At 41.9% G+C, this 24,251-nt stretch overlaps 1 protein-coding gene and 1 pseudogene across 1 annotated transcript in view; one reads left to right on the forward strand and one right to left on the reverse strand.

Annotated features, from left to right (window-relative positions):
- Positions 1–219: 219 nt before the first annotated feature.
- On the reverse strand, positions 220–4,840 carry LOC120024831 (annotated as a pseudogene).
- Positions 4,841–6,118: 1,278 nt separating this feature from the next.
- LOC120024955 (F-actin-monooxygenase MICAL2-like) overlaps positions 6,119–24,251 on the forward strand; it is a 49,999-nt gene continuing 31,866 nt past the window's right edge. The window contains exons 1-2 of the mRNA XM_038969342.1: positions 6,119–6,280; positions 19,739–20,119. Of these exons, the coding sequence (XP_038825270.1) occupies positions 19,859–20,119 (261 nt within the window). The 5' untranslated portion in view covers positions 6,119–6,280; positions 19,739–19,858. The remainder of the gene's footprint in view (positions 6,281–19,738; positions 20,120–24,251) is intronic.

Consider the following 24,251-nt stretch of genomic DNA (forward strand, 5'->3'; position numbering starts at 1 on the left):
ATATTTGTTAACACAAACTCTTATTGCAGAATTTGAGTGTAGTCATCATACACAGTACCTTTGAACAGCGTGAACGTCTAGGAATCGGGAAATACCCAAAATGTAAATTCCATCTAATACATACATGGTGTTATGCACTACGTAACATCTAGAGCTTTGGTTAACTTCAAGCAGATAGAGAAAAACTGCAATGGCTTGAATAAACAATGCCTTGTGAGAGTGTGAGCAACTTCAATTTCTAGGCTGAAATCACTGGAGACCCTTCTGATTGTCTACAGGCCTGAAAAGGTTGAGCTGCATGGTTACTCCTAGACAATATAGTCAATTTCTGAATAAAGTGTGTCTGTCAGGTCCTCTTCACTCGAGTTCTGTCTTTTCAGACACAGGGAGCCTCGGCTGTCAAAGAGATGAGGAAATCAATTTGTAGCATCATACTGGGTCAACAGCATTTTGAGTGATCGCTATGGCTTTTGTCTACCAAGTGTTTTTTATTTTTATGTAATGACTTATGCCTTCATTTCAATTGAATGTAAATGTTGCAGGTTTTCAGCATATAGACTCTTACCCGAGATGTTGGCACTGGAGGTCCCCAGCACAGGGGCAGTGTTCCCTTGGTCCCTGGCCCTCTATGTCCCAGGACAGCAGCTCCATAAGGTGATTGGAGGAGCCATGACAGCGCTCACGCTCTATTGGCTTCGCCGTGCACACAGGGAACAGCAGAGCTGACCACAAGGTAAGGGGAGAGAGATGGGTAGTGACAAAGGTAAGTGACATTACTACAGAAACTTTAATACAGGAGTACAGTACATGGACAGTGCTTGAAAGGGAAAGCAGGTTATGGGCCTTCACATGATCACTTAACTATCTGAAACTTCAATGCGCCCTGCTTCACTTGACTTCATGACTATCATAATTGGCTAGGGACAATTACATTGAGAACAGAGGCTTTGTGGTATCGCAATTTGAAGCCTCCCTTTTTTGGATGTCAAAGCAATCCCTGTAGGTTTTTATCTGGCTGAGTCATAGACAAATGAAAGGAGCCCATTTCGCTCCCCACAGATGATGTTAATTTCATGTAGAATGACTCATGGTGTATAATTTAGCAGAGTAATTATGTTCTGTGTGTGGCCTTGTGGCCTGCACCTTTATGGAAAGCACAGCAGAGGTCTGGGCTGCAGTCGTTCTGGTATTGGCAGATGCTGCCAGCTTCCCCCTTAGTGGTGTTCTGGCTGCATTGGCCCCACACACACAGCTGTCCTGTACAACACTCCTCATCCTTTTTTGCAGGGCTGGAACACACACACAGTGACAAACTGTCAGATGACATGCATGGCATCATGTAAGCCCCATGGTCATGGAATGGCATGACCAGTCTCTTGTAACTCTCCTAAGCTCTCTAGGTGTAGCAAATTCCTGCTACTTGTGCAAGCTGAACCAATAGTGGTATCTAATTAATAGTTAATAGTGTGCTGCTTGACATGACTGTTTTTCTGTGCAGGACATTAACACAGGCCTTATCAACTTGGAAGACCCTTAACTATTCTCAGCGTACCTTTGACTTTGAATGCAAGCCAGTATCTACAGTATTATGTGGATGGATTTCTACTCTGCCCTGCCAAAAACACTGGTCTTAAATTCAATTACATTGTGTCTGTAGAGTAGGCTCTCTCATTACCTCTCATCCTGCTCATCTCTTTGTCCTCTGAGAGAGGGGGAGAGAGGTGGAGCTCTTATTCAATCAGACACATGCTTTGATGCACAGCCAAGAGGAGAGAAGCTCTCCGTCATGAAACACTCCAGTTACACTTGTGGCAACACTGCAATGCAGTAACAATGCAGAAGCAGCTGCATCATATTGTTTAAGCAATCTGCTGCTCTGTGATTGCTGTGTGTGTGCACGTGCGCACTAAAGCACTGTTACAAAAACTGGAGAAGGTCTGAAGTAGCACGTAATAGTAACTAGGAAGGAGTCAAAGTCCCCTGGGAAATATAAGTCTGCATGAATACATTCTAGATGGGTTCAGTGTCAGGGTGTGTAAAATGTGTGTGACACTGTTAGTAACCATGAAATGGACCTACCACGTCGAGGGCTTTGCAGGTTAGACACTTGGATCGGTGCGTCTCATACCGGCAATATTTCCCCTTTTCACAGTCCTCATCAATCATACACTCCTGTGAGGAGGGGAAGAGGAGACATTCAAGACACACCCTCCTTCACAGATAAACATGCAGATGGTCTCTATATGGTACCAAAGCCGCCCACAATCCAGAGTTTTGCACTAGAAAACAGATTGTACTGGAAAAATTGGCTAAATCAAACATGGTAGACTTGAAGAGAAATTCAGAGGTTGTAGCCATGTACTATTGCAAACTTATTTACAAAAGTTACTTTAAAATAACTTCAAAGTACATTTTTGAGGATGTGATACGTTGTTGCACGATCTCTTCCAATATTTACACTACCGTTCAAAAGTTTGGGGTCACTTAGAAATGTACTTGTTTTTGAAAGAAAAGCACATTTTTCATCCAATAAAATAACATAAAATTGATCAGAAATACAGTATAGACATTGTTAATGCTGTAAATGACTATTGTAGCTGGAAACGGCTGATTTTTAATGGAATAATTAGATAGGCATACGGAGGCCCATTATCAGCAACCATCACTCCTGTGTTCCAATGGCACGTTGTATTAGCTAATCCAAGTTTATCATTTTAAAAGGCTAATTGATCATTAGAAAACCCTTTTGCAACTATGTTAGCACAGCTGAAAACTGTTGTTCTGATTAAAGAAGCAATAAAACTGGCCTTCTTTAGACTAGTTGAGTATCTGGAGCATAAGCATTTGTGGGTTCGATTACAGGCTCAGAATGGCCAGAAACAAAGAACTTTCTTCTGAAACTCATCAGTCTATTCTTGTTCTGAGAAATGAAGGCTATTCCATGTGAGAAATTGCCAAGAAACTGAAGATCTCATACAGCGCTGTGTACTACTCCCTTCACAGAACAGTGCAAACTGTCTCTAACCAGAATAGAAAGAGGAGTGGGAGGCCCCGGTGCACAACTGAGCAAGAGGACAAGTACATTAGAGTGTAGTTTGAGAAACAGATGCCTCACAAGTCCTCAACTGGTAGCTTCATGAAATAGTACCCGCAAAACACCAGTCTCAACGTCAACAGTGAAGAGGCAACTCCGGGATGCTGGCCTTCTAGGCAGAGTTCCTCTGTCCAGTGTCTGTGTTCTTCTGCCCATCTTAATCTTTTCATTTTATTGGCCAGTCTGAGATATGGCTTTTTCTTTGCAACTCTGCGAGACTGGAGAGGCGTACAGGGCATGGGGAAAGAGAAATGAGATTCCCAAACATGACAGCAGTTGTGGCCGCATGCAGAACAGCACAGAAAGAGGAAACACAGCCGATGACTTGTTAAATCTTTCATGAATTGTGACTTGCATTAAGGATGGAATTGTATTCATCTTATGCCCACTGTCTTTATTAAACACAAAACACCAGTTAGAGTTATAGTGTTCAAGATATTGTGGATAATATATGTTTAAAAAAAAATCTGTTGTAAATCATGATGGAGGGAAATTCCAAAGATTGTTTTTGACTCACATGATTAATATTATTTTCCTTGCCACTGGACTGGATAACTGTTCTGGTGATGTGGGTCTCTCCTGTTCTGTTGTCTGTCTCCTAAAGAGAGACACATTTCCAGTTAGGATCACTTCTGTAGGATTTCTGCAATTTTGCTTTCAGTCTTCATAACAAATGTGGGATGCCAAAATACTACTACTATACAGTATTACAATTCATAATAGCATTTCAGCATCCTAGTTTTGAATGAAATACAGTACAAAAATACATTTGCATGTGACTACTACTGTACCTTGTGTACTATCTCTATGGTGTGGATGGATTGAGTTTCAACCACACTCTCAGAAGTGCTTTTGTTGTGGTAATTTGAGGGAAGGTTATTGGGATGCAAGCTGGACTTTGCACTCTCATTGTCCATCTAAAGAGGTTTGTTGCAAAAGATCAATGTTGCATTGAGGTCACCACTGGTTTTTTTTACACAATGTGCATGTTAAGATTGACTTCGACTCATCTCAACCCACATGGGCAACTGTTTTTATTAGTCTAATAAAGATTTATGTCTCAAGTTAAACTTGTGGTTACTTTAACAGAAAAGTTTCAGATCAACTAAAATGATATAATAAGAGTGTACTGCGCTATTAACTGTTGCATTTTACATAGCATTAAAAGTCATACAAATGAAAGGGGTGCTATGGGACATAATAGGCTCATTTATTTTTTATCAACGCTCTGCAAATATACATCTGAGTAGACCTAACCATTAACCGACCTGGTGCACCGCATCCTCCAGTTTATTATGCGTGTCCTCCATCAGTTGCTCTACCTCCTCAAACGTGTCGTTTAATGTCGTGTGTCCTTGTGCCAAATTATCCTCAAGGATCTGGTTGATGTCCAAATCCACGGGCCTGGCAGATTCAGGAAGGAGGATGCCATGTATAGACGTTAGAAGAGAAGAGTTAGAAGAGAGAAATACAATATCCTTGCTGCTGCGCAAAAAGGCATCAGAATGAATTAGGTTCTTTGGACGTCCCATCTGCGCACTGGGTGTGTGCGGTGATGCTGCTGCTGCTGGGTCACTCTGTCCGAAGAGAGGGGGGAGGATAGACTATAATATTGCCTTATGCATGTATTTATATTTTGAGAAAGTTGTAGTTTATTTTGTCCCAAGTTATGCGACCACTGTAGGCTATAGCCTAATTGACAGGTGCAAGCCATGGTGATACGTTTTCGATACTCTTACCTTTCATAGTGACGCCAGTGACGAACCTATTCTGGGCCAACCTCAGCACGCAGCAGGCTGTGGGAGGACGCCGCCAATGAAGGAGGGATGGTGGCACACCGCAATGGGCTGACTGCTCGTCTTTGAGCAATGAGCAGACTTGGCTAGAGCCCGGGTTAACGTTGGAACATCTGTGTAATGAGATCTGTGTAATGTTGGCGACGACTCTTTATTGTTACTCTTCAATTAGAAGTTTATAATTCACGTGTTATTATATTTCACAATTAGTAGACCTAGTTATAATGTATTAAAGTTGTGATAGCTAGGCTACACAGTAATATAGTCTGCTGTGACTGTGCGTAAACGTGGACGCATAATATGGCTCTGTCGCATGTTTTCGCCCATTTACCACTAGATGGCCTCATTTGCATGGAATATATTTTCAGTAGCCTAGGCTAAACCACTGTGGAGTAGCATAGTTTATAGGTTTATGGCTATGAAACCAAAATTGCTAGACATATGGATTAAACACCCACCCACCACCCCGAGCAACCACCCGACTAAGTAACCATCTTATGTAACCATAGCAAACATAACATATTATACTAATGTGAGTGTCCAGGATTTATCTTTACTATGTTACGTCTAGTCTGAGACCAGGTTTTTAAGAGATGTCACTCCTTGGTGTCACGGTGATTAACTGACCATGTCATCGCCATCATCTGAACGTGTCGTAACGTGTCGTTTTATGTAATGGAAGAAACAGTCAATAATTTAAAGAAGTCCATGTTTACTCACTGCGTAAATGCCAAATGTAGCCTATTATGGATCAATTAATTTTGCGTAATTTGACGCAAGTTCTTTGTTTTGTTTGTTTGTTCTTGAAACATTATGCTGGACACTGAACAGCTGGATATATGTTTGTGCTAGAGCCTGTGCACGTGCCTCAATCACTTGCTGTATTTGAATTATTACAATGATATACATCATTATTTAGACTATATGCCGATATTCCATTTGGTACATTTTTTTGTTGCTTAATTAGCAAAATACCCATTAAAGTTAAATCCAGCTTTATTCTCCATAAAATAGAGTATACAACTATCTATGCTGTAATTTTTGCACTGTGGCTACATGAAAACTATTTGTGTCTACAGTTGTAATGAAGCCTTTATAATTTAAATTTCGAGCACGGTGTATCAGAAGTTACCATTGGGTCTTGTAATCTCCTGCACCGCCCTCATGCAATAGACGGGAGGTACTGTGGTGGTGAGACAGAGTGAGACAGTAATTTAGCCCAGTAGTAGTTTAGAATGAGTGACTGGAAGAGACACACCGACACATATAGCCAGCGCAAATTCTATTAGATACATTTTCTCTGACCGGTCATTGCGGTTTTGAATATACCTCTTCAATCAACTGCGAAGACTGGGCCAGTTGATTTATTTTTTCTCCTCTGTAAACTAAGGTAAGTCACACTTCCAATTACGCATGTTTCACAAATCAGTGACCGCTGGACAGATGTCTAGGCAATTGAGCAACATGACAGTTGAGTCTGAACACTGACATAGTTCATTCAAGTTTGTAAAATCGAATCTTATTTGAGGAATTGATTTCGTTTCTCCACTGTGGGATTTGTACATGTTCTTTGCTTTAGTATTTAAATACATTCATTCTGATAGGATTAGATACAGATTCCTGTACATACAGTAAGAGCCTGTGTGTCTGAACTGGATAATAAAACATCTGATTTGTCTCCATACTCTGATAAAATAGCTCTGTGTGTTCAACCATTATAATAATGATGTGTCTCCACCATAATCCATAATTAAAAGCCTTTATACTTGATGTTTCTGGCTGAGTTTTAGAATGTTATAGGCTACTACCATGGCATGGTATTTTCTTTAAAGTTACATTGAGTTACATTATTTTGGATTCATTTATCAATTGAAATCAAGATTTATTTATATGACACATTTCAGACATGAATGCCACACAATGTGCTTCACAGGAAAAAACATAAATAAAAAACAATGAAAATAAGTACAGACATATTTAGTACACAACAAACATAAAAGGATAAAAAACTAAAGAATAACAATACAAACTGAAAGACTAAAAAAGCACCCCAAGGAAAAGCAAAGCTAAAAAGGTGTGTATTAAGATCTCTTTTAAATATGTTCAGTTTCGACCCCCCTCAGGTTCTCTGGCAGGCTATGCCTTTATTCTTGATGTATCTGGCTGAGTTTTACAATGGTATAGGCTTCCACCATGGCATGGTATTTTCTTTACATTGAGTTACATTAAGAGAAAGACAATGATTAAACAGTCATTTTTTGAGGGTTCATCACCCTTTTATCTAAGGAAAACTATATTATTATTTGATTGTTTTCTTAATCATAGTATATTGTAAAGGCTCCATTATGTTGTATTTATATCAACAGATATTACTGTCTGCACAAGCCAGTGCGAATTTCCTCCCCCTGCAGCTCTTAGTAGTGAAATACAGAGTTACACAACTTTACGGCCCTTTGCGTGTCGTTGGGGAGTGGGTGGGCACAAATACACAGGGAGAGGAATTGTGACACTGTCTGTCTGCTTTAGCGCTGCTGTTTCTGTCAGATGAATTAATGTTCCCCTTTCATAACAATTATGGGAAGTTCTAAGCTTACTCACTAACCTGTGTTTGATTTTGAGTTTGAACTTGTGGCTTTAAATAATACTGTACAGTAGGCTATATTTTTCTTTGTCCCAGGTGAGGCACATTAGTTACAGCACACATGGTCAGATGATCACAGATCCGTTTCAGAGACATCTGTAAGGTATTTAGATACAGTATATAATCTGTTATAAGCACACATTTTAGATGACTGAAATCTGGATGGAATTGTCAATTTTCATTTTGGTACTCTTGAAAGTGTACCTACAGTATGTGGGGGAATCTGTCTGATTATGTTTATCTCAAAGTCACTCTAGAAAACAGGCCACTGTGAGTATCTGGCCATGAGAGAGCAGCTGTGACTCAGTAAGTACATTTTGAGAAGGCAGCAGCAATCATACAGTCATGTAATTTTCCGCCCCCTCTTGAATGAGCAATAATTTCCTGTGCATCCTGTGCCGGTTGAAAACATGGCACGCTCTTCCTCACACTGCTGTAAGACTTAAAGTCCTGCTTTATTACTCTGTGATTCACTACCTTACTGATAAAGTATGTGTCAACATCTCAATACACTGCATGTCTGTCTCTGAATCTGTCTCAGGTATTGGTTGTCCATGTGTGATTCAAGTACTCTGTTCTCCCTGGATTCGATAAATATTGCACACTCAAACAAAAAACGCAATACTTTTCTCCTTTCTTGCTGGAATTTCCTCAGGAATGTTCAATCTTGTTAGTATTTCTTGTGCTATAAAGCAACTGAAGTTAAGGAACAGTAAAACTAATATTGTTCAGTAAGATTTATACACTTGCTGTTAGCCATGGGAGTATACTCTTAGAACAAAAATGTTCTTTGGTCTACTGTATATAACTTTTAGGTGTTCCATATAAGAAGCAAGCGATAGAACCCTTTTTGGTTCTATATGGAACCTTTTCCCAAGACTATACAACATAAACAAATGTGATTACTTCAGTGCCAATGTTTTTGCGCAGTGTATACAACAGACATTAACAAATCAAAAGTTTATCTGTAGCGGTCCACTTCTGTCATTTTTCTTCTCTTGTTTTTATCACCATACCTATGCTATCTGGAATAACAATAAATCATCAGGTTTGACTTGCTCTCCCCAAAAGCAGATTTCTAGAAAGATCACAAGGTTTTATATCAGTAGTGAATGTAGAGATGTAAAGATGCTGAAGGTTGATGGTCTCTCTCTAGACGTCACAGTTAGTCTAATTGAGGGGGTGGGTGTGTAAAGATCAAATCCACGCTGATTTAATACGTTTTAATGTGTCTTCATGAAAATTCCCAAATGTTGTTAAAACTCAAGAGTTAGTGTGTTGCCAAAATATCTGAAATTGCCCCCCTAAGGGAGTTTCCCAATCTCAGCATGAACCTGTTCTTGTAATTTAGTCAAAATTGACTTAGATGGTAATGCTGCCAGCAGCCAGTTTCATCTTCTAAGTTTGTAATTAGTGGTTGTGTCGAGGCTTCAGGGGGGGACTGGGACAAAAATTCAGCCCTGGCATTTTAGCCACACCATTAGCCACACCAGCCCACATCCACATAATAATTCACATTTCCTGTTGCTGCAGGATACTTTCCCTGCTGTAGCAAACTGGCTCAAATTAAGATCGTACAACTGTGTGTCTCTGTTTTCTTCCTACCTCCACTGTACTCACCTCTGAGCTGTCTCTGCTAAGCCTCCTTTCCCACATCACTGGCACCAGAAGACCAGGGGACCCCACTGCCTGCGCTGGGCCCAGCAAGATCCTAGTTGTGAATGAATAAACACATGTATTAGATTTTAAAAAATGGTGAATCTAATTGTATAACTGGTTTAACTAATATAACTGGTTTTAAATGAACCAAGCCTTTGGATTCAGAGCTATGTCACTCTCTCAGGGCACACTACAGTAAAGAAGACAAATAAGCTGAAGTCAGCAATACTTTTGTCTCTGTCAGTCAGCAGACAGCATTCCAAATGAGCAACGTATTCCAGCCTGACTGGTCTGTCTGTAGGCTTATTCACAATATCCCAGAGCAGAACTGTGTGAACTTTCTTCTTCCTCTTTGCATTATTTCCTTCCTAGAGCCACACTGTGGAAGTGAGCACGTTTTCAGGCAACAGCTCCAGCACAGGAAAAGGACGTGGGAGGTTGAGGCTCAGAAAGCAAATCACTTGCAGGATTTATGCATGGTTTAAATTGGTTGATCCTTTCAGTAGGATCCCGCTCTGCCAACTTAAACGACCACGGTCATCAGCAGGATATAAATCGCCACCTAGACTACATTAACAAGTTCCCCCTGGCTTGTACAAGCTCAGAAATCGATCATTAAGGGAACTTAAAAGGAGTTTGTATGAACGGCACAAGGCGAGACCCAAATGCAGACACAGGAGGCAGATGGTTGGTGTCTTACAATGTTTATTAATCCAAAAGGGGAGCCAAGAGAATGGTCGTGGACAGGCAAAAAGGTCAAAACCAGATCAGAGTCCAGGAGGTAGTGGCAGACAGGCTTGTGGTCAAGGCAGGCAGAATGGTCAGGCAGGCAGGTACCAAGTCCAGAAACAGGCAAGGGTCAAAACTGGGAGAACTAGAAAAAGGAGAATGCAAAAAGCAGGAGAACGGGAAAACCGCTGGTTGACTTGGAAACATACAAGACGAACTGGCACAGAGAGACAGGAAACACAGGGATAAATACACTGGGGAAAATAAGCAACACCTGGAGGGGGTGGAGACAATAACAGGAACAGGTGAAACAGATCAGGGTGTGACAGTTTGAGTCAGGCCTTGTGCTTTAACCTCCAGCAAAGGCAGTTTCACAGTGGCAGCTCTCCATCCCTTTGATCTGGACAGGAAAGCAGACGCACTCACATATCAGATGACACAATAACACATCAGAGCTTTGTCACAAAAGTAAACATACCTTAATAGAAAATGACTCAAGTTAAAGTGAAAGTCACCCAGTAAAATAGTACTTGACTAAAAGTCTACAAGTATTTAATTTTAAATATACTTAAGTATCAAAAGTAAATGTAATTGCTCAAATATACTTAAGTAGCAAAAGTAAAAGCATAAATTATTTTAAATTCCTTACATAAAGCAAACCAGACTGCACTCTTTTCTTGTTTTTTAGACAGTGGCATACTCCAACACTCAGACACAATTTACAAACAAAACATGTGTGTTTAGTGAGTCTGTCAGATCAGAGGCAGTAGACATGACCAGGGATGTTCTCTTGATAAATGCATGAATTGGACCAATTTCCTGTCTTGGTTAGCATTGAAAATGCAATGAGTACCTTTGGGTGTCAGATAAAATGTATGGAGTAAAAAGTACATTATTTTCTTTAGGAATGTAGTGAAGTAAAAGTTAAAGTTGTCAAATATAAATAGTAAAGTAAAGTACAGATACCCCAAAAAACTACTTAAGTAGTACTTGAAAATATTTTTACTTAAGTACTTTACACCACTGGCTGGAGGCATGTCATGACTTTCTTTACCCTGAAATTACTGTAAGGATTAAAGTAGAATGGTGTTTACAGAGCAACAACCCCTAAGCACTCCATCATTGTGTCTATGATCACAATAAATGGTCATCAAATGTAATGGACAGAGTCCAGCAGTCCTTTTTCTGAAGAGTGGCACAGATCCTTCAGGTCTGATGGAGCTGTTCTCTTTGTGGTCAGCAACACAGTGTATTTATGTTTGTAGAGTGGTCTTATACAGATGTCAGGCTATCCTCCAGGACATGTGCTGTTTTCCTCTGGAACATGACACCTGTCTATTCTGAGCATGACATCCCTGAAAGCTGCCTTACCGGCTCCTCTATTCCTTCCCTGTGGTCACACACAGTCCTATAAACCCCTCGGTGCCATTCTGAGACATGGAACAGGATCTCTGGATCCATTTGCCTCTGCTGACTGACTGTCTGTCTGACTGTCTGGGGGAATGTCAGTTACCAAAAAATCTGCCTTCAGTGTGCAGTCACTTCTCACCTTACGGGTCTTGATCTCAATCACATTGTGAGGATCTCATGTTACTGTATGGTATATTGGTGTAATGATTGCATTGAATATGTCATCAGTGTTTCCAAGATTTTTCAATGTTGATTTAAGAACATCAGAGCATTCTTTGTGTGGGATCTTTTTACATGGCGAGAGTTCACTGCGTTTGTCAGCTATTTGCTCATTTATTTGTGTGAAATGAAGAAATGAATGTGGCGCTGGATAAGGTCAAACTATTGTGTGCCAAGTGGATTACATACTGTATGCCAAACTTCAAATAGCTGGACAGACATTATTTGTGTGCTTTGTGTGTCTGAAGTTTGTCCCGATAAATCTTTCTCCAAGTCCAAGAGGACATGTGGTTAACACACACTGCGTTGGTCAGACAGGCCTCCAGACGGCAGACGGCTGCTTCACCTCTCTAGTGCCTGCTTCTGTGTAAATTTATTATTTTCTCCTCTCTAGATGAATGACATTCACTGGGGCCGGCCAGATAACGCAGTGTTTTTAACCGTGTCCAAGACGCTCTCCTTTGTTTTGGCACCGCTGTCTGAAGAAACAGCCAGATTTCTTAGAGTTGAGATAGTACAAGCGAGTTATGAGGGCTGGAGAGGGGCAAAGTTGTTGGCGGGATGCTGGAACATATGTTTTCTTAGATTGTTGTCCAGCTCTGAGGCGTAATGTCTGCTTATCAGGGGTTGAGGGCTTACTTCCTGGTTTCCTTCAGTTCTCTCGGTAATTAACTGCATTACGTGTTATTCCCAGCCCTCCCATTGTTTTCCTTTGAGTCGTCAGCTTCCCATTGTATTTTGATAGCTAGAGGCTGTGTGGAGCAATAACGATGGACATCAAGTCATTGTTTTGTGTTTTACTGGTCTAGCAGTATGTACTATATTGCTCAGTTTCTATGGCCTTCGCTGATGTAGTAATGGGCACACTTATTAAGTTATTGGTCAGTGTTTACTGCCTTAGACCATGTATTGCCTGGTTGGTTGTTATTAGACCAAGTCTTAATACAACCTGACACTGGTGTTGTTATAAAAGTATGTGAGGTGTTAAGGTGACTTGGGTTTCTTCTCATTAAATGTGCTCCACTACCAGTCTCATTGCATGGAGCTGCATGTGTAACTGAGGGGGAATTTAAGTCACAGCTGATGGCTCATGTGGTATGGAAATTAAACCTATTTTGATTCTTATCAAGAATGTAAGCGCATGAGCAACCATGCTAATGAGAGTGTCGGTTATAACTCAAATTGAATAAATGAAACATTCCAGAACATTGGTTAAACAGCTAGTGGTTAAATAATTGTTTTGGTCTCAGAGAAAATGTGCCGATTATTTACAGTATAATGCGTATACAGGTATGTGTGTGTTTGAGGGAGTGTGTGTCTCTGGCTAGCTCCCTGTAGCTGTTCTGCCTTGGCAGGCCAGCTGTAACAGGTACATACTTCACATCTCTGGAATTTCTCCTCTGGAAACTGATAGCATGTGCACTCATCCCTCTGAAAAATGCACTGGATTACCTGAGCTCAGAATAACCTTCAGGAGATATACTATATACTATAGCTCTGCCTCAGTTTTTGTATACTCTGGCAGAGTCATGAGTAAAGTGTCTTTAAATAACAAAGTTATGAGAACTATTATCTAATACAATAACAGGTAACTGAGACAGCTGTGGTGTACTGTGAAAGCACCAGTGATGTGATGGTTTGTTTGATATAACAGGCATAAAATGACTAGTGTTTGCAAATGGATTAGTCATTAGCCAAGTCATAGATGGGCAGATGCGATTTAAAAAACAGGTACGATTGTTAAAACCTGTACAGTATGGTGAAATTGAACGTCCAGGCTCTCATAAAAACAGCTTGGAATGGCCATTGATCCCAGCCGCGGTCTGCTCTTTGTCTCTCTCTCTCTCTCTCTCTCTCGCTCTTTCTCTCTCGCTCTCTTTTTTATACGTGTGTTTTTTACGGGTGCTCTGTGGGTTGGTGCTGTCTGCCTGCGGATTGCCTTTCCATGCTGTCAGATGGAGATCATGGGTGAGGTCATGGGATTCCATCTGGGACAATGTAGCATCAGCTCTTCTAGCTGACCATACAGTGCCTTCGAAAGTATTCGGACCACTTGACTTTTTCCACATTTTGTTACGTTACAGCCTTATTCTAAAATGTATTAAATAATTTTTTTCCCTCATCAATCTACACACAATACCCCATAATGACAAAGCAAAAACAGGTTGAAAGGTTTGCTAATTTATTACAAATAAAAAACTTAAATATCACGTTTACATAAGTATTCAGACACTTTACTCAGTACTTTGTTGAAGCACCTTTGGCAGTGATTACAGCATTGAGTCTTCTTGGGTATGACGCTGCAAGCTTGGCACACCTTTATTTGGGGAGTTTCTCCCATTCATCTCTGCAGATCCTCTCAAGCTCTGTCAGGTTGGATGGGGAAGGTTGCTGCACAGCTATTTTCAGGTCTCTGCAGAGATGTTCGATCCGGTTCAAGTCCGGGCTCTGGCTGGACCACTCAAGGACATTCAGAGACTTGACTTGTCCCGAAGCCACTCCTGCATTGTCTTGGCTGTGTGCTTAGGGTCGTTGTCCTGTTGGAAGGTGAACCTTCAACTCAGTCTGAGGTCCTGAGCGCTCTGGTGCCGGTTTTCATCAAGGATTTCTCTGTACTTTGGATCGTTCATCTTTGCCTCGATCCTGACTAGTCTACCAGTCCCTGCCGCTGAAAAACATCCCCACAGCATGATTCTGCCACCACCATGCTTCACCGTAGGGATGGTGCCAGGTTTCCTCCAGATGTGATGCTTTCAGGCCAAAGAGTTCAATCTTGGTTTCATCAGAGCAGAGAATCTTGTTTCTCATGGTCTGAGAGTGTTTAGGTGCCTTTTGGCAAACTCCAAGCAGGCTGTCATGTGCCTTTTACTGAGGAGCGGCTTCCGTCTGGCCACTCTACCATAAAGGCCTGATTGGTGGAGTGCTGCTGAGATGGTTGTCCTGCTGGAAGGTTCTCCCATCTCCACAGAGGAACTCTAGAGCTGTGTCATTGACCATCAGGTTCTTGGTCACCTCACCTGACCAAGGCCCTTCTCCCCCGATTACTCAGTTTGGCCAGGTGGCCAGCTCTAGGAAGAGTCTTGGTAGTTCCAAACATTTTTCATTTAAGAAGGATGGAAGACACTGTGTTCTTGGGGACCTTCAATGCTGCATACATTATTTGGTACTCTTCCCCAGATCTGTGCCCTGACACAATCCTGTCTTGGTGCTATACGGACAATTCCTTTGACCTCATGGCTTGGTTTTTGCTCTGACATGCACTGTCAACTGTGGGACCTTATATAGACAGGTGTGTGGCTTTCCAAATCATGTCCAATCAATTGAATTTACCACAGGTGGACTCCAATAAAGTTGTAGAAACATCTCAAGAATGATCAATGGAAACAGAATGCACCTTAGCTCAATTTCGAGTCTCATAGCAAAGGGTCTGAATACTATAAATAACGTATTTCTGTTATCTATTTTTTATAAATTTGTAAACATTTGTAAAAAACTGTTTTCAGTTTGTCATTATGGGGTATTGTGTGTAGATTGATGAGGGAAAAGCATTTATTTAGTCAATTTCAGAATAAGACTGTAACGTAACAAAATGTGGAAAAAGTCAAGGGGTCTGAATACTTTCCAAAGGCGCTGTGAGGGCAGTGTGTGCTAGCTTTCATTAACCAACACAGAAAGACCTCTCCAGCAGGTCTTTATACTGTAGCTTTTTTAAAAACAATTTGTGAAGCTTGGAGCACAAACCTCTGGTTGTATTTAAACTTTCCAAGCAGAAGTTGTAGTTACTGTATGTCTTAGTTGGAAATGGTCTGATATTGTGATAGCCGCATATTAAAATTGCTTCCTGAAATGTTGCTTTGGGAGTACAACTACTTGTTAGTGGTAGACCAAGCAGTTGTTTACTGTAGTTCAACAGAAGTCCTTGTGTTTTTTGTTATGAAATCTATACAGAAAAAACAGTTGCAAATACCATCATGTTGTCACATCTAACTTGTCCAAGAGAACAAAGCAGGCCTTTCAGGATTTTCTCACCATTTGCTGTTATTTCAACAATGGTGTGAATGGAGATGTTGTGTTGTACCATAACTTGCATGGTAAGGGGAACACGCTTACCCCACAGATGCATAATAATACATCCTTTGCATAAACAAATTACCCTGCCCCAAGCTAATTAAAGCACCTGTATGCTATGCTGAGCCCCTCCCAGCCCTCTCTCAGCACTCATGAACATTACATCACCAAAACACACTGATAACAGCCTACAGAATGGGCACAGAGTCATGAGCACGCCATTGGATATCTGTGGTTGAACCATTGACAGAGCTCGGTAGGCGTTGCCTCTGGTTCCTTGTTGATAGAGCAGTTCAGTGCTATGTGAGGCATGCAGCGTTGGAATGCAGTCTGGGGCTTGGCTGTCTCCAGAGCGAGGCCTGTAGGGTTTTGTGTCTGACACTGGGACAGGAGCCGGGGGTCACTATGGTGTGTGTGTATCAGCCTGGGGACAGAAGTTGACACCCCTCCCACATTGTCCTCAATACGAGCTGGCATCCCATTATCCAGGATGAATGACTGTAAGGCAAAGAAACAACAACAGCGAACAGGATGCAACATATACAGCTAGTTTGGGCCAAACAGGATTCTGTAAGATAGAATGATTTTGTTTGTATGAGAACTGCCATGTTTTCAGTGACCACAAATAGTGCTCATGTTCCAGGGAAAATCCTTTCAGACTGTATTTTGTTATTTTTTTAATTAGCCCACTGTAATACAGTCCCAAAATGCATCATCATGAGTGACACTTTGCTTCTTGAAAATCCTATATCTTGAAAACTCGACTGCTGACATGCAAAACATTTTGAGACTGTATCAACTGTGGACTAATACCTAAAGATTTGTCCTTTAAGTATGCCTATTTAGAGTTTCCAAAATGCATCACTGAAAGCTGTCTGAGAACCAAGACTTGGTTCAAGGACTTGACAACAGAAGACAAGTCTCATGTATCTTTGCTCCAAGCTAACACCTCCCATATGGAGTTGCTTATCATATGGTATATCGATCTCTCAACAGATGGCATATCGATCTCTCAACACCTGCTGCACAGTGGAAGAGGAGAGGTGGTGTCACTCGGCCCAACTCCAGTAGGCAGCAGAGCAGATACACCACATGACCCTTTGCTGCTATAACAGCCTCCACTCTTCTGGGAAGGCTTTCCACTAGATGTTGGAACATTGCTGTGGGGACTTGCTTCCATTCAGCCACAAGAGCATAAGTGAGGTTGGGCACTGATGTTGGGCGATTAGGCCTGGCTCGCAGTCGGCGTTCCAAGTCATCCCAAAGGTGTTCGATAGTGTTTAGGTCAGAACTTTATGCAGGCCAGTCAAGCTCTTCCACACCGATCTCGACATTTCTGTATGGACCTCGCTTTGTGCACGGGGGCATTGTCATGCTGAAACAGGAAAGGCCCTTCCCCAAACTGTTGCCACAAAGTTGGAAGCACAGAATTGTCTAGAATGTTATTGTATGATGTAGCGTTAAGATTTCCCTTCACTGGAACTAAGCTCTAGCCGGAACCATAAAAAACAGCCCCAGACCATTATTCCTCCTCCACCAAACTTTACAGTTGGCACTATGCATTCGGGCAGGGAGAGTTCTCCTGGCATCCCCCAAACCTAGATTCGTCCGTCGGACTGCCAGATGGTGAAGCGTGATTCATCACTCCAGAGAATGCGATTACACTGCTCCAGAGTAGTGAGCTTTTCACCACTCCAGCCAACGCTTGGCATTGTGCATGGTGATCTTAGGCTTGTGTGTGGCTGCTCAGCCATGGAAAGCCATTTCATGAAGCTACGCGCTTTAACACTTGGCAGTCCCATTCTGTGAGCTTGTGTGACCTACCACTTCGCGGCTGAGTTGTTGTTGCTACTAGACATTTCCACTTCACAATAACAGCACTTACAGTTTACCGGGGCAGCTCCAGCAGGGCAGAAATTTGACGAACTGACTTGTTGGAAAGGTGGCATCCTATGACGGTGCCAGGTTGAATGTCACTCAGCTCTTCAGTACAGGCCATTCTACTGCCAATGTTTGTCTATGGAGATTGCATGGCTGTGTGCTCAATTTTATACACCTGTCAGCAACGGGTGTGGCTGAAATAGCCGAATCCACTCATTTGAAGCGCTGTCCACACACGTTTGTATATATAGTGTACCTCCCCCAGACCCTGTGGTGTTAGTTGGGGTGGAGGTGGAGAGTGGTGGACGACACCGCAGCAGGTCCTGCTGGGCTGGGCTCACCTCTCCCCTGGCCAAGTCCAGCACAGCCCAGCCCTCTCCATGGATGATTTGAATAGCAAAGGACTGCTATTCCCAAACCTCACAGAAGCCATGGTCCCCACCCAAAAAGTTCCCATATTTTTAGGAGAGGTTTCCATGTTATGCTTTTATGTTGTGCTCTGGTGTGGATTCCCTGGCATGATTTTCAAATGTTTGATTAGTGGTTTTTGAAAGAGGGGATTGAATTATTTTTCTTGTGTCAGTTAAATCTTTTCAATATATGGTGTGTGAGGGTATTGCTACAAGTAAAAGTAAGCATATGTAAGCCTCATTCATAATTAATGAAGAGTTTTCGGTCTCTCAGTTAAGGTGTGGCCTGAGTACCACCCTGGCCACTCAATGATACAGAGAGGTTGTCCTCAAACTAATATTCTGTTTCACTTTTATCCTTCGGACCTGTCGAGACATCAATATTATCATAGGGTATTCAATGGCTTTGAAATCCTATAGGGGAGCGGGGAAAAAACCCACAACTCTCAACATGGTCTCACAGCATTTCGTATTATTCTGTAAGTAAAATTCGAGACATTACATTTAGTATGTGTTACGTTTCATATGGTATGTATTCATTTGTGGATGTTGTATGATATGTTATGAATGACAATTTGTATGATAAGTTACGTATTGCAATTTGTACAATACGTTATGAATTTGCAAAACGTACAATATGTTACGCATTTGCAAAACCTCTAATATGTTACAAATTCACATTTGTTTTGGCTAACATTAGCTAGGTGGCTAATGCTAACATTCGTTTTTTAGGGGTTAGAGTTAAGGTAAGGAATTAGGTTAGGGTTAGCTAAAAGAGTTAAGGTTAGGAAAAGAGTTAGCTAAAATGCTAAGTAATTGCAAAGTACCTAAAAAGTAGTAAGTAGTTGCAAAGTTGCTAATTAGTGCATATCACTCATACTAATTTGAGTGTCCCGGATGTACATTTACTATGTAATGTAGACCTATGAGACTAGTCTACAACTCTAGGTAGTATATCCAGGGGTATGTGTCCCCCTTCTGCGGATGAAAAAAATGAACCTCTGTCCAGTTTTCAGCCGCAAGACAAGCACTTTTTTCTCCCTGCTTAGCAGTATGTCCGTGTCCACTAGTGCCAAGTCAGTGATGTGCAAACAGGCATGGGCCGAACTGTCTGACCTCACTGAGTTGTCTGGTATTTTTATCCATAGATTTGGTCATTAGAATGAAATGCACTGTACTTTGTAAATGGAAGCCATGATTCATTAATGTGTTGATATTCTCTGTGTTACTGTATTTCATTTAGTTCATAGAAATGTTTTGAAACACGTTTCTATTTTGAGCTTTTGAACTTTGCCATTGACTTTTGGAAATGTGCACTCTTCCACAGTCCATTGTTGACCAGAAATGAAGACAATCATTATCCCAGGATCTATCTAGAAACAATCAGTTAGTATGGCATGCTGTATTAGTTTGTCAGAAAATAAAAATGCTTTCTTTGAGAGCTCAAACACATCTATTCTTACACTGGAAATATAAGTCAGTGATTTGAAGTAAAATAAATGCAATGAAACCAGTTCTGTAGAAAATCAGTGATTGTTGCAGGTTGGTTAATTGACTGTCTCCCTAATTGTCTTCCCCATGCCCTAAAGGAACTTGTCTATTCCCTCTGTGATTATTCTGAAGAAGGCCATTGAAGGCCGAAACGTCAACCATTTAAACTTACATAATAAAACTAAGAATGGTTAGCGAGGGTTGTGCCTTTTCCTGTCCAAAATTTGACTGTTTAATTTTTCCCCCAGTGTTCCATAAAGTTCCATCTGTTAAGGATTCTACACTTCTAAAGGCCGTGCAATGACATCAGACTCAATATGTTTTCTCTGTACCTCCTCAGATTGGGCATGACCATGGGGGCCAGGCTGTGGGTGTAGCCACTGAGACAGCTGGGGGAGAGCGAGAGAGGAGGAAAGGCAAGCTAGCACCAGCCAAGCACCCTGCACTCCTCCTGGGAAAGATGGGGGAGACAGAGGAGGAGAAGGACCAGGCAGGGAAGTTTTTTGAGAACTTCATCCAGGCCTCCACCTGTAAGGGCACCCTGCAGTCCTTCAACCTCCTGTGCAGGCTGCTAGATCTAGACCCTCAGGACCATGAGACATTCTACTGTAGTCTGAAGACCAGGCTCACCTCCTGGAGGGCCAAAGCCCTCTGGACCAAGCTGGACAAGAGAACCTGCCACAAGGAGTACAAGAAGGGCCAGGCCTGTGTGGGCACCAAGGTAAGCTAACAGCCACTCACCATGACATTCGAAGGACACTTGCTTTGCATCATACAGAGGTGTTGTATATACCTCTGGTGTTATTTTATTTTAAAAGTAGAACATTTGCAGCCATCCACTTCCTTATGTCTGAAACACAGGCTTCTAGCGAGGGCAATTTTGGGGCTTCACCATGTTTCATTGAAATGTACAGCTGTGTGTCATCCGCATAGCAGTGAAAGTTAACATTATGTTTTCGAATGACATCCCCAAGAGGTAAAATATATAGTGAAAACAATTGTGGTCCTAAAACGGAACCTTGAGGAACACCGAAATGTACAGTTGATTTGTCAGAGGACAAACCATTCACAGAGACAAACTGATATCTTTCCGACAGATAAGATCTAAACCAGGCCAGAACTTGTCCATGTAGGCCAATTTGGGTTTCCAATCTCTCCAAAAGAATGTGGTGATCGATGGTAACAAAAGCAGCACTAAGGTCTAGGAGCACGAGGACAGATGCAGAGCCTCGGTATGACGCCATTAAAAGGTCATTTACCACCTTCACAAGTGCAGTCTCAGTGCTATGATGGGGTCTAAAACCAGACTGAAGCATTTCGTGTACATTGTTTGTCTTAAGGAAGGCAGTGAGTTGCTGCGCAACAGCCTGTTCTAAAATGTTTGAGAGGAATGGAAGATTCGATATAGGCCGATAGTTTTTTATATTTTCTGGGTCATGGTTTGGCTTTTTCAAGAGAGGCTTTATTACTGCCACTTTTAGTGAGTTTGGTACACATCCGGTGGATAGAGAGCCGTTTATTATGTTCAACATAGGAGGGCCAAGCACAGGAAGCAGCTCTTTCAGTAGTTTAGTTGGAATAGGGTCCAGTATGCAGCTTGAAGGTTTAGAGGCCATGATTATTTTCATCATTGTGTCAAGAGATATAGTACTAAAACACTTGAGTGTCTCTCTTGATCCTAGGTCCTGGCAGAGTTGTGCAGACTCAGGACAACTGAGCTTTGGAGGAATACACAGATTTAAAGAGGAGTCCGTAATTTGCTTTCTAATGATCATGATCTTTTCCTCAAAGAAATTCATGAATTTATTACTGCTGAAGTGAAAGCTATCCTCTCTTGGGGAATGCTGCTTTTTTGTTAGCTTTGCGACAGTATCAAAAAGACATTTCGGATTGTTCTTATTTTCCTCAATTAAGTTGGAAAAATAGGATGATCGAGCAGCAGTGAGGGCTCTTCGATACTGCACGGTACTGTCTTTCCAATCTAGTCGGAAGTCTTCCAGTTGGGTGTGGCGCCATTTCCGTTCCAATTTTCTGGAAGCTTGCATCAGAACTCGGGTATTTTCTGTATACCAGGGAGCTAGTTTCTTATGACAAATGTTTTTAGTTTTTAGGGGTGCAACTGCATCTAGGGTATTGCGCAGGGTTAAATTGAGTTCCTCAGTTAGGCGGTTAACTGATTTTTGTCCTCTGACGTCCTTGAGTAGGCAGAGGGAGTCTGGAAAGGCATCAAGGTTGTCTTTTTTTTGGGGGGGTTGTCTGAGAATTTATAGCACGACTTTTGATGCTCCTTGGTTGGGGTCTGAGCAGATTATTTGTTGCGATTACAAACGTAATAAAATGGTGGTCCGATCGTCCAGGATTATGAGGAAAAACATTAAGATCCACAACATTTATTCCATGGGACAAAACTAGGTCCAGAATATGACTGTGACAGTGAGTAGGTCCAGAGACATGTTGGACAAAACCCACTGAGTCGACGATGGCTCCGAAAGCCTTTTGGAGTGGGTCTGTGGACTTTTCCATGTGAATATTAAAATCACCAAAAATTAGAATATTATCTGACTACAAGGTCCGATAGGAATTCAGGGAACTCAGTGAGGAACGCTGTATATGGCCCAGGAGACCTGTAAACAGTAGCTATAAAAAGTGATTGAGTAGGCTGCATAGATTTCATGACTAGAAGCTCAAAAGACGAAAACGTCTGTTTTTTTTTTGTAAATCGAAATTTGCTATCGTAAATGTTAGCAACACCTCCGCCTTTGCGGGATGCACGGGGGATATGGTCACTAGTGTAACCAGGAGGTGAGGCCTCATTTAACACAGTAAATTCATCAGGCTTAAGCCATGTTTCAGTCAGGCCAATCACATCAAGATTATGATCAGTGATTAGTTCATTGACTATAACTGCTTTTGAAGTGAGGGATCTAAATTTAAGTAGCCCTATTTTGAGATGTGAGGTATCACGATCTCTTTCAATAATGGCAGGAATGGAGGAGGTCTTTATTCTAGTGAGATTGCTAAGGCGAACACCGCCATGTTTAGTTTTGCCCAACCTAGGTCGAGGCACAGACACGGTCTCAATGGGGATAGCTGAGCTGACTACACTGACTGTGCTAGTGGCAGACTCCACTAAGCTGGCAGGCTGGCTAACAGCCTGCTGCCTGGCCTGCACCCTATTTCATTGTGGAGCTAGAGGAGTTAGAGCCCTGTCTATGTTGGTAGATAAGCACCCCTCCAGCTAGGATGGAGTCCATCACTCCTCAACAGGCCAGACTTGGTCCTGTTTGTGGGTGAGTCCCAGAAAGAGGGCCAATTATCTACAAATTCTATCTTTTGGGAGGGGCAGAAAACAGTTTTCAACCAGCGATTGAGTTGTGAGACTCTGCTGTACAGCTCATCACTCCCCCTAACTTGGACGGTGCCAGAGACAATTACTCGATGCCGACACATCTTTCTAGCTGATTTACAGGCTGAAGCTATGTTGCACTTGGTGACCTCTGACTGTTTCATCCTAACATCGTTGGTGCCGACGTGGATAACAATATCTCTATACTCTCTACACTCGCCAGTTTTAGCTTTAGCCAGCACCATCTTCAGATTAGCCTTAACGTCGGTAGCCCTGCCCCCTGGTAAACAGTGTATGATCGCTGGATGATTCGTTTTAAGTCTAATACTGCGGGTAATGGAGTTGCCAATGACTAGGGTTTTCAATTTGTCAGAGCTAATGGTGGGAAGCTTCAGCGTCTCAGACCCCGTAACGGGAGGAGTAGAGACCGGAGAAGGCTCGGCCTCAGACTCCGACTCGCTGCTTAATGGGGAAAACCGGTTGAAAGTTTCTGTCGGCTGAATGAGCGACACCGGTTGAGCATTCCTACAGCATTTCCCTCCAGAAGCCATGAGAATGTTGTCCGGCTGCGGGGACCGTGCGAGAGGATTTGTACTAACGTTACTATCTGTACTTACTGGTGGCACAGACGCTGTTTCATCCTTTCCTACACTGAAATTACCCTTGCCTAATGATTGCGTCTGAAGCTGGGCTTGCAGCACAGCTATCCTCGCTGTAAGGCGATCGTTCTCCTGTATATTATGAGTACAGCGACTGCAGTTAGAAGGCATCATGTTAATGTTACTACTTAGCTTCGGCTGTTGGAAGTCCTGACAAACCATGTCCAGATAAAGCGTCCGGAGTGAAAAAGTTGAATGAAAAAAAATTGAGTGAGGGAAAAACTAAAAATATAAACATTTAAACATTTAAAAAATACATTTAAACTCAATTTTTCACAATTCCTGACATTTAATCCTAATAAAAATGCCCTGTCTTAGGTCAGTTAGGATCACAACTTTATTGTAAGAATGTGAAATGTCAGAATAATAGTAGAGAGAATGATTTATTTCAGCTTTTATTTTTTTCATCACATTCCCAGTGTGTCAGAAGTTTACATACACTCAATTAGTATTTGGTAGCATTGCCTTTAAATTGTTTAGCTTGGGTCAAACGTTTTGGGTAGCCTTCCACAAGCTTCCCACAAAAGTTGGGTGAATTTTGGCCCATTCCTCCTGACAGAGCTGGTGTTTCTGAGTCAGGTTTGTAGGCCTCCTTGCTCGCACACGCTTTTTCAGTTCTGCCCACACATTTTCTATGGGATTGAGGTCAGGGCTTTGTGATGGCCACTCCAATACCTTGACTTTGTTGTCCTTAACCTCTCTGGGATATAGCGTCCCACCGGCCAACATCCAGTGAAAATGCAGAGCGCCAAATTCAAAATAAATTACTATAAAAATTTAACTTTCATGAAATCACACATGCAATACACATGCAATTATTGTGAATCCAGCCAACATGTCAGATTTCA

Source organism: Salvelinus namaycush, chromosome 30 (assembly GCF_016432855.1).
Source record: "Salvelinus namaycush isolate Seneca chromosome 30, SaNama_1.0, whole genome shotgun sequence".
In the NCBI taxonomy this organism is placed as follows: domain Eukaryota; kingdom Metazoa; phylum Chordata; class Actinopteri; order Salmoniformes; family Salmonidae; genus Salvelinus; species Salvelinus namaycush.